This window comes from Mastigoproctus giganteus, chromosome 4 (genome assembly GCF_048544385.1).
Source record: "Mastigoproctus giganteus isolate SK-2022 chromosome 4, ASM4854438v1, whole genome shotgun sequence".
Classification (NCBI taxonomy): domain Eukaryota; kingdom Metazoa; phylum Arthropoda; class Arachnida; order Uropygi; family Thelyphonidae; genus Mastigoproctus; species Mastigoproctus giganteus.
In genome coordinates this window covers 120,365,624-120,379,035 of record NC_143578.1, presented here as the reverse complement: position 1 = coordinate 120,379,035, position 13,412 = coordinate 120,365,624, and the positions used below count along the sequence as shown (strand labels likewise).

The window sequence follows — 13,412 nt, the reverse complement described above, 5'->3', positions numbered from 1 at the left end:
CAGGCTGAATTGAAGGTGGAAAGGAGTAAAATCCTGATTGCACTGCACTCTCTATGATATGACTCTTGTAAAGGGTGCGAGACACACGAATTTAGCTTCACTTACAGTTTCTTCTTAATAGCAAGAACTGTAAGCACAACTTAGTACAACATTTTATAAATTACTTCAATTGTCACAAAAGAGAACAACAATACTTCATATAGTATTTTGATTTCTTTCTATTTGTTGATAAACAAAAGAAGATCAGTCTCCTTATTAGTTTTACGGTTAATTAAAATGTTTTAACTGATAATAAATACCTTCAGAATGAGGCATTTACAAAACCGGGTCCCATACTGGTTCTGCCATTCATTATTTTCTGAAGTCTATTAAATTGAAGGTTTACTGTTCTTCAATTACAAAACTAATACAGACAAAAAATTACATAAAGAGTAGTGTTTAATGCATGCCTTATACTTACCAAAATATATTTTTAATTTTTACAATGTAAAAGAAACTTTCCATATATCTCTTCAAATTATGTATCTCAGAGTGATCCAAATTACATATTTGAAAAACACTACAAACAGGACATGTAGTTTATCTGTTCCAAGCATTATTATTCCTTGGAATACAATTGTGTGCATATGAATAAAGTCACAATGATTTCTTGGACTGTTCACGCTCTTTTGCACACTGTCTTATAATACCATTACATCTACTAATAAATGCAGCTCCTACAAGACGAAATGGACCCATAGTTAAAATCTGTGAATGAAAAAGTAAAAATCAGTGAAACAGAAAATTTTCTGTAATTTCCTAATAATTTAGTTTTTATTTTGTTACTGATCAAGTTTCATTATAACATTTAGTTCAGAATATGTTTGATAAGCAAGAAACTAATGACTAAAAACTCCACTGCATCAGTACAAGGTATGAATTTCAGTATTAAATCAAAAGAACTTCTTTATCAAACCCATATCAAACACAATGAAAAGTTTTTTTTTTTTTACTGATCAATCATAATTTGGCAATCTTTAAATCCACAAAAATAACAGAATATAATTAATTTCTGTCATAAAAAACACAAACCAATTTCTGTTATGATTTGGACAGGTGTAACTATAAGTGGAAGAAAAATGCAAAATTCCACTTTTTTTTTTTTAAAAAAAAGGAGGAAAAGTCAACCGTGAAATTCACTGTTAGAACTTTGGAGATAAACACATATACATGACTGTCCCATTTCAAAGAGTAAGAGCAAATCGTAATAATGACATATGATTGTGCTGGCTTTCAAAAAACACTGAAGTCTTGGACTCACCAAGTCTGAATTCAACTGACTCTGCACAGATCACATTGGAGAATAAAAAATTAGCCTTGTTACTTTATAGTGACACTGTGAGAGCATAAAATACATAAAAACCACGGTAGTATCTTGGTGTAGATCACCAACTATATTAGAAAGGAAGTGTCATTCCAACCATTGTCAGTTTTAGCATCTGTACAGTGTAATAAGCTAAGCAATGTACACAGTGCATTGCATTTTAATATTCAATTTCTTAATTGCATTTTTTTTTCCCTGTTATATCAGTAAAAGTGAAAAGTACACAACCAATTAGTAATTTATTAACTAATAATATTAAAATTAATTGTTTTTATTTCACTACACATACCTCACAATCTAATATTTTCAACATTTTGCAATATGTTTTATGTACTGCATTTCACAACACACGAAATGCAACATATTTCCCATTCTGTGATTCACTAAATTAAATAAATACCAATTGAACCTCAGATTGGTATTTATTTAATACCTATCTGAGGTTCTGATAACATATACTTATACTACAATTTCATAATGTGCTTTATTTTTTCCTGAATTTTAATATCAATTAAAATATAACATATTTCATGCCTCTATTGTGATTAATATAATAAGAAAATACAATGCATTCCAGTTATTTGGGACACACTGAGACTAGTGCACTTTGGCCCGATTAAGCGGCTGCCCGAATTATGCAAAGTTTCACATAAATAGTTAAAAATACAGTGGACCCTGCTTTATGATGGACTCTCCATAATAAAATACTGTTCGCTATATGCAATGCAGTAAGTGCTGGTCATTGTGATCACATTTGTAAATTGAATTTTAATTCTATTAAATGGCGATTGTAATAAGTGAAAATAGGAGGAATATTATCCACGGCATATAAAAGTAAAGATAAATTGACACTTTGTTACCTTACCAATTAACAAAATTAAATGATATGTGAAAATCAGAAGAATATTTTCCGCAGGTTAGCAAAATAAAAATAAATTTATGCTCACATATATAGCTTAATTAATACTGTAGTATATACTAAGTAATTGCTATTTTTGTTCACTGACATTTTTTTTGGGGTTGTAAAATTTAAAACAATAAAAAAGATAAGCAATCAAAATAAAGAACAGCATGCACAAATTGCAACTAACATGATATGGGCAAGTGAGATATGGAGTAACAAGTTTATAAAAGCTTAAAAAAAAAAACATAGGAATGAAGAGAAGATTATGAAAATTTGTTTTTTATATGATTGAAGATTTCAGTGAAGGGGAAACACATTTCACCATAATAACATAAAAATCTACAGAATTCCAGATACCAGTATTATTGCAAATGCAATAAGATCGAATTTACTACTCATTTATAACAGATTGCACTAACAGAAAAGCCCAATAAACTGGAAACTGCAAATTGTTTTTGTTTTCTGGTTGTGACCTCCAGAAATGTGCTTTAGAAAAATATCACAAATGCATTCAAAATTGATTCTTATAGCCAAACATATGATAATGATGAAAGTGTAGTACATTTTAATGATTTGAATTGGTTTTTTGAAATTTGATTCTATAAAGCGGCTGATTCTAGTGTCTACTTATTTCACTTTACGATTGTCTTTGACCAGACTACATGGTCTGGTCAAAGACAATCGTAAAGTGAAATAAGTAGACAGCATGTTGTCCCAATTAAGCGAAGAAAACCCTGGCCATTTTTTCGAATTAGGTTCTGTTCTTTGAGATTTGTCCCAAATAAACGGCTGCCCTGATTAACGGGTGGCCCAAATAACCAGAATCCACTGCAGTATTTAGTAAACTGATAAGAAAATGAGCTTCTCAAAGATCAAATTAATTGCAACACTAAATTAATTAATTTCACACAAAAGCAAGCAATTAATTAATTAATTGCTTTTATGTGTGAACTGAGACCATTTCATTTCTGTGTCCATCACAGATTGCCCATTTTCCTCCAATCAGTGCACAGCAAAAACAAATTATAATGTAGCTGAAGCAACAGATATTGCTTCAAGCAGCAATATTCAGTACATGAATAGCCTATGTGATATATTATGAAAAATATAATTGCCAGATTTCCATTTTTCTGATTTAATGATTTGCAATGGCCTGACAAATCTTTCTAAAAGACCTAAACATAAAATACCATGAAAATCTGTCCACTGGGAGCTGAGTTATGGAATGTGAATGGAATGACAGATATGGTTAAGACAACTGATGCTCATGCACATATATGCTAATGTGCCTAAAAATGCATCAGATGAGGATTCTGATTATTATATGCAATAAAAAACTATCCTCAAGTGCCCAGAACACAAAAATTGGCTAAATCACGTGCCAAAATTGGCTAAACCTTTTAAAAAACTACCCTCGTGTTTCAGAGCACAAAATGCATAATGCTTTATTATCCTTCTTAATCATACCAAATCTTTCACTCGAAGATTCTTGAAATTCTCTGCTACTCCCCTCTTCATTTGAACTTTTATGTTTCTTTGCTGGTTTAGCTGATATTCTAAACAATCTGTAGAGGGCAAATAGCAATTAAAACATTTATGAGAATTTATGGGAATTAGTGAAGAATAATCTCCACGCCACATACAAACTGTAATTGACAATGAAGGAGGTTACACTAAATACTGAATATAAATAATATATCTCACATAACTTTACCAATAACTTACATTCTGAATAAATGTGTGAAATATACAAATTCTTTTCCTTAATTTTGTTTAACAATTTTGTCAGTACATCTCACCACTCTGACTTCAAACAAATCATTGCATGAAGTTTGAAATTTTTTTTGGGACACTGAATTCCGAGTGCCCAAAAAAATTGTACGTGCACCACTTTGGGGACACATGCCATGGGTTTGCCACCCCTGCACTAAGGTGTCCAACTCTATATCAGAGATTGCATGAGAATCATCAATATCTCTGCAATATAAAAGGAGTACATGCATTATTGGCAAGAGACAGTCCACCATTATGAGTCTTCCACAGCTACTGAGATAATTAGAGAAAATAATAACATTTTTTTTCTGCTTTTTCTTTTAACATTTACTATCTGGTGACACTAATGCCCCTCCAGTGACCGAGCTTGGTCTTATGCTCACTTTAGAAATAACTGCATTATTCAAGCTGATCTAAAGTTACTAGTTATTTTTAATTCTTTATTTGTTAAATTCTGCTTATGTGATGATTAAAGTCAATTATTCATTAACTCAGAATACTAGCCATTTGAGAGGAACCAAAGCTCCAAAACTGGTGTTGTTGTTGTTGTTTGGTTTTTAGGAGCATTAGCAACTAAGGCCATATTGCTCCGGGATATGCGGTGGTCAGTCCCTGACCTTTCCGCATCCTCCGTATTTGGTGGTGACGGGCTCGAACCCCGGTCTAATCAAGAAGCGTGTGCTGCACACTGCTGCTCCTTCCCACCTGGCTACGGAGGCGCCCCAAAACTGGTGTGAAAAGTGCATTCAAGTTTTCAATGAAAGTGGAATAAGATGGTAATTTTGTCTAGAAGCAGTCTTTAGTGAAGATTGAAGGTCAGACGTGGAAATAAATAACAGAATAAGTAACACAGCAAGTATAGAAAGACATTTTAACAAATTCATTTAGAGCAAAACAGAAATTAACCAACTGTTTATAATGCAGTTTTTAAGCCAAGTTTAACATATGGAGCTGAGAGCTGGGTAAAAAAAAATAAAAACTGATCGAAAATTAGAGCCTTCAGAAATGAGAATTAAGGAAAAATCTTGGGATAACAAATATAAAAAATAAGCAAAGCAGATTTAAGATGAAATGAGTAAGTAGAAAGGATGTGAGAAGGAAGATTGGCTCAACAGAGATTTTCCACAAAAGTGAATGTTACTAGACCTAGAGATAAATCAAGATGAAGGTGGATAGATGGTGTCAAGCAAGCATTAGAAGAAAGACGGATTACTCTGGCTTGGGCTAAAGATCTGTAGGAAATGGGAGAGCATGGAGGAAAATAGTGAATGGAAGTCTGGAGGGCCTGATTTGTTCTACCACAGTGTGCTGCACACTCACTGGGTATAATATAATGGATTTCACTGATCACTATGATTAAAAATTATTTTTTTTAAAGGCAAATCTGAAGTCATGCTGCTCTTCTTTGAGAAGATTCAATTTTTGGAATTTTTAATAGCCATTTTTAATCAAATAAAATCACCAATAAGGCTAATCTTTTATTCGTTAACTGAGAATACCTGCTTTTTGAAAGGAACCACAGCTCGGAAAGAATTTGAATAAAAAAAAAAAAAATTCTTGTTATGATTCCAAAATCTATACAAAAAGTTTCTAAAGAAGTTTAAGTGATAAGCTTTTTCAGAGTAAATATGCAAATTAATTAATTATATTATTTTCCTTAAAGACCTCTGTATAGCTGGGGGCAGAGGAGTTTATAAAACTTTATATTTATACTTTTTGTATAGATTCAAAGGAGTACAAACTACTATTTGATGATTCAAGGAGACTGGCAGTTTAAAGGACAAACCACAATCACTGTGTGTAATAACAGAAGTGCAAGATAAGACCATAACACTGATTTCTAAATGTAATTGATGACTTACTGCAGATATAACTGATATCTAAAGACGAAGTTTAATAAGAGGTCTACATTTTCTGCTTTTAATAACCAGAAAATCAAAAAAAAAACTGTTGATCTTGGCTAAGGGCCAAGATCAACAGTTTTTAATTGGACAACTGAAGAGTGAAAAAACATAAATATTGGACAACTGAAGAGTGAAAAAACATACTGTAGACGAATGAATCCAAATTTGAAAATTTTGAATCCAAGCTTATGTTTGTTTATGTGTGACGATCAACTGAAGAAAAAATGGTGCCACATTGTTTAGTGCCTACAGTCAAGCATGGTGGTGGTTCCATCATGATCTGGTGGTTCTGTTTTTCTGGAGTGGATGGCATCATCAGAATTGAAGGACTTTTAAGAAAAGAAGGCTATATAAACATTTTCCTGAATATAATACAATATTCTCTAGACTTCAACTATGTGGAAGAAATTTTATATTACAACAAGACAATAACCTGAAGCACAGCTGTAAGCTGTGCAGGGACTTTCTAGCAACAAAACAATAGGAGGGGTTACTGCAAAATTATGGTGTGCCAACCTCAATCACCTTACTTAAACACAACAGAGCTTTTATGGGATCATCTAGACCAGGCCAGGGCAAACTATGGCCCACGTCTGTTTTTTGTGCAGTTCATCTTGTGCCATAATTTCATTAGTAACTTTATCAAGATAATGAATACTATCATACTATAATAAATACAATGGAATCAGTAGTGGTAAATTATCAACAATACTATCTTCACAATGCTATGATGGAACTTCCGAGAAATACTGTTTAGACAAAATTACTGAGTAATCACGTGCATGTGGAACAATGGGGACACGAATCCATACTTTCTACCTCCAGTTCGAGTCAGACAGTCTTGTAGTATGAAACTTGTTGCTCATGTGTGGATTTACAAAGTTTATATAAAAATCAGTGTAGTGAAGTTGACAGTGATTAGGTGAGTGGATTACAACCTAGTTGGATTAGTCAGCGATTGCTAACACATACGTTGCTTTCTGGGTTGAATTGATATTTTAAATTATTTTGTGATATTTTGATTTGGATTTACCTTTTGAACTTGTGACAAGCTTATCTTATTAGTTTATAATTTGAGCGTACTTTGTGACTTTTTGTTTTAATTTTGTTATCCCAGTAGAAGAATATTTCATAATATGAGTAAAAAACAAACAATCAAGGATGAGTGTCGTACATTTAATGAGGAATGGAAAACTAAATATTTTTTCAGAAGCATTAAAAATAAAGCTGTGTGTCTCATTTGCAATGAAAGTGTTTTGGTTTTTAAAGTATATAACATTAAGAGACACTACACAACTAAGCACCCTATGCATGGAAAAAACTTAACTGATGATGCAAGAAAAGCAATGTGAGATCAACTCATTAGGAAATTATGTCTACAACAAAGTGTTGTAGACATAATTTCCTAATTTTATTCAACAAAATGATGAACAGGAAGCTGTGACAAAAACAATTTATATCATTGCCAGAAAAATCGCAAAAGCATGTAAGCCATTTCAGATGGAGAGTTCATTAAGGCAGTGGTCTCAAACTCAAATTGCATGTGGGCCGAATGCATGATCTGAAAACAGCTGACGGGCCGTACGTTAGTTTGTCTCCATCTATATAGCAATATGAGCTGTGCATCCAGCTAACCAACTAGTGACTGACTGAAGGAAAATATATATCAGAAATACCAACTCAATAGAAAAAATCGGAAACACCACAATACTGAAGCGCCACCAACTGTCGGCTGGCGAACTAAATTTACTGATTGTACCGACGCGGGAAGTTCTCCCACCTTATCCCAGTCACGTGGCCTGGCATACAAACATACAGTGACAAAGACAAAGCCCCAACCTATTCATTCTATCTCTTTTTCCTTCAATAGCAGTCGCACACATAAGCTCAGTCCATATCTCTATGTCTCTAAAATTATAAGCACCGTATTTACAACAAATACATAATTGAAATGTATTCGCAGGCTGTGTAAAATTGCTTCGGGGGCCGGATGCGGCCCGCGGGCCGCCAGCTTGAGACTACTGCATTAAGGAATGCATGTTAGAAGCTAGTACAATGTTAAGTTCAACTATGAAGTCTAAATTCCAAAACAAGTTTGTCTTGGCGTACTATAGCTCAACATGTCAAAAATATCGCTGATAACTTGGCAGATCAACTATCATCAGCAGAAGTGATATAATTACATATCATTATCTTGATAATGATATGTAAGTGGCGAAAAACAAGAATTTAAAATTGGTGTAGCACACTGATTTTATGTTTAATCGCAGTGCTTCCAATTGGTACACTCTCTGGCTTTGCATCATTGAAGAGGCCAGGATTCAACTGAAGAAGCATGCAGGTTTTCCAAGTTACATTTTGCTTGCTGACAGCAAAGATAACTACAGATAATAAGGAGTTGGGGAAGAGTCTGAACTGCTGCAGAGGCAGTTTTCTTTTTATTATTAAAAAAATTAAAAATGTTTTTAATATAATAAATGGATTTTACAGTTGTGTTCATAATATATTGAAACCAAAAGCCATCAAAAAGTGAACAATTCTGAATTTTCCTTGAAAAATTTTAGTTATAACAGGTTATCTTTTCTGAGTGCATATGTGATCCTCAAAAAACATTGGTGTAACTGCTTAAGGTTTAAATATGTCTGGCATAGCTGAGTGGTAAGGAGCTAGAGTGCAGCAGCAAATGTTCTTTGAGTGGACCAGGATTCAAGCCTGTGACTGCTAAATATAATTAACGCTTGTATTGATGATTTATTGTAAACTCTACTGACCTAGTGGTCGTGCCGGAGTATAAACAAGAACAATTTTTTTTAATGTGCATATGGATAGTGCCCTTCATTGATTGTGATCCCTCCCACACCCACTTACTGATAAACATGCATATATCAAATAAAAAACAAAAATGCAATTACCTGAGTAACAAGTTCAGTAAGAGTACAAACAGGTGTTACACCTGAACTGAGAATACACAGCAGCTTCCCTTCAAATCCAACAGTGCTCATAAACTTTCTTGCCTGAAATACATTATATAAAATTCTTTTTAAAATCTTCAACATAAAGTGATTCTTAACCTCTTTTAAATCACATGCTTAATTAGGTCTTTGTTTTGAAATTCTACAGAATTCAGATATTAACCACAGTCAAAAACTCATCTCCATAATGTTAGGAGTTGAAATAAAATATGTAAACAAAGTTTGGTATCACACTCTGAGAACTGTGACATTAGTAATGACACCTAAGCCGACCGGGCTAGCCAGGTGGGTAAAGTGCCTACCTAGTAACCTAAAGGTCACGGGTTCGAATCCCGCCTCGGGCTTGGATCAAAGTACTGCAAAAACCTTGGGAGGTGCATTATGGCCACAGAAGCCGATGCGCCAACAACTACCGAAAAAAAAAAAAAAAAAAAATGACACCTATATGTGCCATATGGAGATATTTCACAATTAGAAAAAAAACATTATTTTGTGATTAATTTAAGTTGTGAATTAAATTAAATGTACTTCCTTGTGATGTTTTTAGAAGAGCAAATTATAACATTGATCAGATGTTTGTAGGCAGAAGTATAAATACAGTAGAACCATAATTATCTGATCCAGCCAGCCAAAGCAAAAACAAAGATAGTACAAATCACTACAGTGACAACAGAAAGTAATGGGTTTAATACCTTTTCAAGGAAGCTGATCATCATAAATAGCATTAGCAAGGACACATGAAGCAAGCTAATATAGCATTAGCCAACACACACACACACACACACACACACACACACACACACACACACACACACACACACACACACACACACTTCTCATTTCACCTATCCACTTGCTCCAAATGTTTGTCTAGTTCTGCCGTGAATCTGTTTAAGCTATCAACTTCTACAACAAAAGATGGAAGTCTGTTCCACGAATCAACTACCCGCTGGCTATAGGCTAACTTCCGCATCTAACCTACAACTGTCTTTCCTCAATTTGAATTTATGCCCTCTCAGGTGATTATTGTGAGCAAAAAGAAGAATCCCATCAGCACTGAGCATGCTCAAACCATTCAAGGCTTTACACACTTCAATCAGATCACCTCGCAGGTACTTAGTCTCCAGACACTGTAATTTGCAAAACTTAAGCCTTTCTTCGTAAGAGCACCCCTTTGTTCCATTCACTAATCTTGTTGCCCTTCTCTGTACTCGTTCCAACAGCTCTACATCCCTCTTAAAATGAGGATTCCAGACCTCTATACAGTACTCAAGGTGTGGCCTGACCATTGCCTTATACAAGGGGACAATCACCTCCTTATCCCTGCTAAAAAAATTCCTGTATATCATTGACAAGACACCATGAGCTACTCTTGCAGACAATAATAAAACTATAGCTAATATCTCATTATGGCATTCATTAAATTTTCAACATTAGTTGAAAATTTAGTGAGTTTCTCAGATGATTATTCCATATCTAATGCTACTAATATATTTTGGTATCATGATACCTCAAAAACTTTAGATTTGAACAGATTTAATGGTACCACAGATCCATCTAAGGACATGACAGTTGCACAAATAGCCCCAAGAATAAAAAAATAATGAAAACTTCAGTTAATAATTCTGTAAACGACTAGACAAGGGGAAATCTTGCCTCACTAATTTGATTGGATACTATGACGTGATCACCAAGGAACCAGATGCAAAAAAATAATTTTGATACAGTCAGTCCTCGTATAACACGTGTTTACACTACATGAATTCGATCATACACGATTCATAAATAGGGGAACGATATCTTATATAACACGAACCGAATTTGCTTATGCACGATTCGCCTTTGTGTTTACAAGAAATGTCAGTCGAACGCGGAATCACCCCAACTGAACACAACACGATAGGAATGAAGAGAAGATTCTGAAAATGTATTTGTTTTTTATATCAGTGAAGGCGAAACACATTTCACCATAATAACGTAAAAACCAACAATTCCAGCTATCGGTATAATCGAAAATGCAATTAGATCGAGTTTACTACCAGTTTATAACAGATTCCACTCGCAGAAACGCAACTGGAAATTGTTTTTATTGTTTTATGGTAGTAACCCCTAGAAATGTGCTTTAGTAAAATGTGAGGTGTTAACAGTGTATCTCTGCCTTTACGGTGTTGTTTATTCAGTTGCTACACGCGCGCAGCTTTGTTTATGTGTATGAAGCGTGCCTCCTCATTTTGTAATTGTGCTTTATTCCCTAAAAATGAGTAAAACACTTAAAAGGTGTGAAAAGGAAGCATCCTTGTGAAGACACTACAGATTCAGAGAGAAAAAGAAAAGCAATATCAATAAACAGAGGCCGACTGGATCAAAAATTCTTACCCGGGAAAATTTGTAATGGCCTCATACCAGCGTTTATGGCCAAAATCACACTGACCTCCGGCCCACCGGGGTTTCCCCGGTAAGGCTTATGGCCAGTCCGCTTCTGTCGATAGAGAAAAAATATGAAATTGAATTGTGAAACGCTTTAAGCGAAATGAAAGACCATGTGATATTGCACGTGCTACAGACCTAAAAGAGGCAATGCCGAGAATTACAAAGAATGCAGAGAAAATAAAAACAACTTTCATAGCAGGAACAACTCAAAGTGTAATTAACATCCATTAGACTAAGATACAAAGAATTGGAAGAGATGGAACAGCTGACATCTGTTTGGATAAAAAATCAAACAAAAACGTTTGCTTACGATAGAAGCAAAAGCATTAGTAATATTTTATTATGTAATAGGCGTAATAAAATACTTACGTATTACTTAAAATACTTAAGTAATTAAAATGCTTACGTATTACGTATTTTATTACGTATAATAATAAATAATCGTAATAAAATACTTACGTATTTTATTACGATTATTTATTGTGTTTGGTAATGTTTTGGTTACAAATGTAGGTTCAATCTTGGGTGGTCGGCACCTAACCCTATTTTTCCCATAGAGCTTGTTGTTTATATTGCAAGATTTTGCATTGCACGAGAGTTTCTAGGAACAAACTATCGTGCTATACGAGGACTGACTGTATCATATACTTGGATTTCAGGAAAGTTTTGATACTATTGCATATAAAAGGCTGCTGTAAAAATTGGAGCTGTATGGCATTAACGGACAGTTTCTGCTATGCATAAAAGAATGGTTGAGTGGGAGGAGACAGAGTGGTAATTAATGGACATGGCTCATCATGGATTAATGTTATTAGTGGAGTCTCCTGGGTTTCAGTGTTGGGACCATTGTTGTTTTTTGTATTTATCAATGATACAAAGGTTGGCAGGGTTGTTAATGACAGTACACTGCTGCAACAGGATCAGGAAAAGTTGGGCAGATGGGCAGAGAGCTGCCAACTGAAGTTTAACATTGACAAATGCATATGTACTGCATATGGATAGCAGTAACCGCAAAGTAATGTAGCAACTGTGCGGTACACTACACTCAGGGAAGCGGAGAATGAAAAAGACCTGGTGGTAATTGTGCAGTCGGATATGAAGTTTTCAGAGCAATGCAGACAGACTGCCACAGCAGCTCATGGTGTCTTCTCAATGATATACAGGAACTTTAGTAGCAAGGATAAGGAGGTGATTATCCATTGTATAAGGCAATGGTCAGGTCACACCACGAGTACTGCATACAGGTCTGCAGACCTCATTTTATGGAGGATGTAGAGCTGCTGGAATGAGGAAAGAGAAGGGAAATAAGATTGGTGAGGGAAACAAAGTGACAAAGGAACAAATATATCAAGAAAGGTTTAAGTTCTGCAAATAGTAGTAGTAGTAGTAGTGGCATGTGATGCAAGAAAGCTGAAGCTTATGCAGCATCCGCCAAAAAAAAAAAATTACAAAACAATCCCCTCTAAATGTTTGTCCAGTTCTTCCTTAAATTTATTTAACCTATCAACTTCTACAACGACAGATGGAAGTTTGTTCCAGCAATTAACCACTCGCTGGCTAAAGGCAAATTTCCACACATCTATTCTACATCTGTCCATCCTCAATTTCGATTTATGCCCCCTTAGGTTCATAATCTGAACAAGTTGAAGAATCCCATCAAGAATTCAGCATTCTCAACTCATTCAAGGCCTTATACACCTCAATCAGATCCACTCACAGGTGCCTAGTCTCCAGCTGCTGCAATTTGCAGAAATTAAGCCTCTCATGGTAAGAAGTTCCCTTCATTCCCCTCACCAATCTTGTTGCCCTTCTCTGTACATGGTCAAGCAAATCTACATCCTTCCTAAAATGAGGCCTCCAGACCTGCATGAAGTACTCAAGGCGTGGCCTGACCTGACCATTGCCTTATATAGAGGTACAATCACCTCCTTTTCCCTGCTAGCAAAATTCCTGTATATCATTGAAAACACCCCATGACCTGCCCTGGCAGCCTGCCTGCATTGCTCAGAAAACTTCATGTCTGACTGCACAATTACTCCCAGGTCTTTTTCATTTTTACCACCTTA

The 13,412-nt window shown here is 34.8% G+C and overlaps 1 protein-coding gene across 1 annotated transcript in view; it reads right to left on the bottom strand.

The window, feature by feature from the left end:
• Positions 1-466: 466 nt before the first annotated feature.
• Kdsr (3-ketodihydrosphingosine reductase) overlaps positions 467-13,412 on the bottom strand; it is a 213,577-nt gene continuing 200,631 nt past the window's right edge. The window contains exons 9-10 of the mRNA XM_090371754.1: positions 8,857-8,958; positions 467-747 (exon numbers count right to left, since the gene is read on the bottom strand). Coding sequence (XP_090227880.1) covers positions 637-747; positions 8,857-8,958 — 213 coding nt within the window. The 3' untranslated portion in view covers positions 467-636. The remainder of the gene's footprint in view (positions 748-8,856; positions 8,959-13,412) is intronic.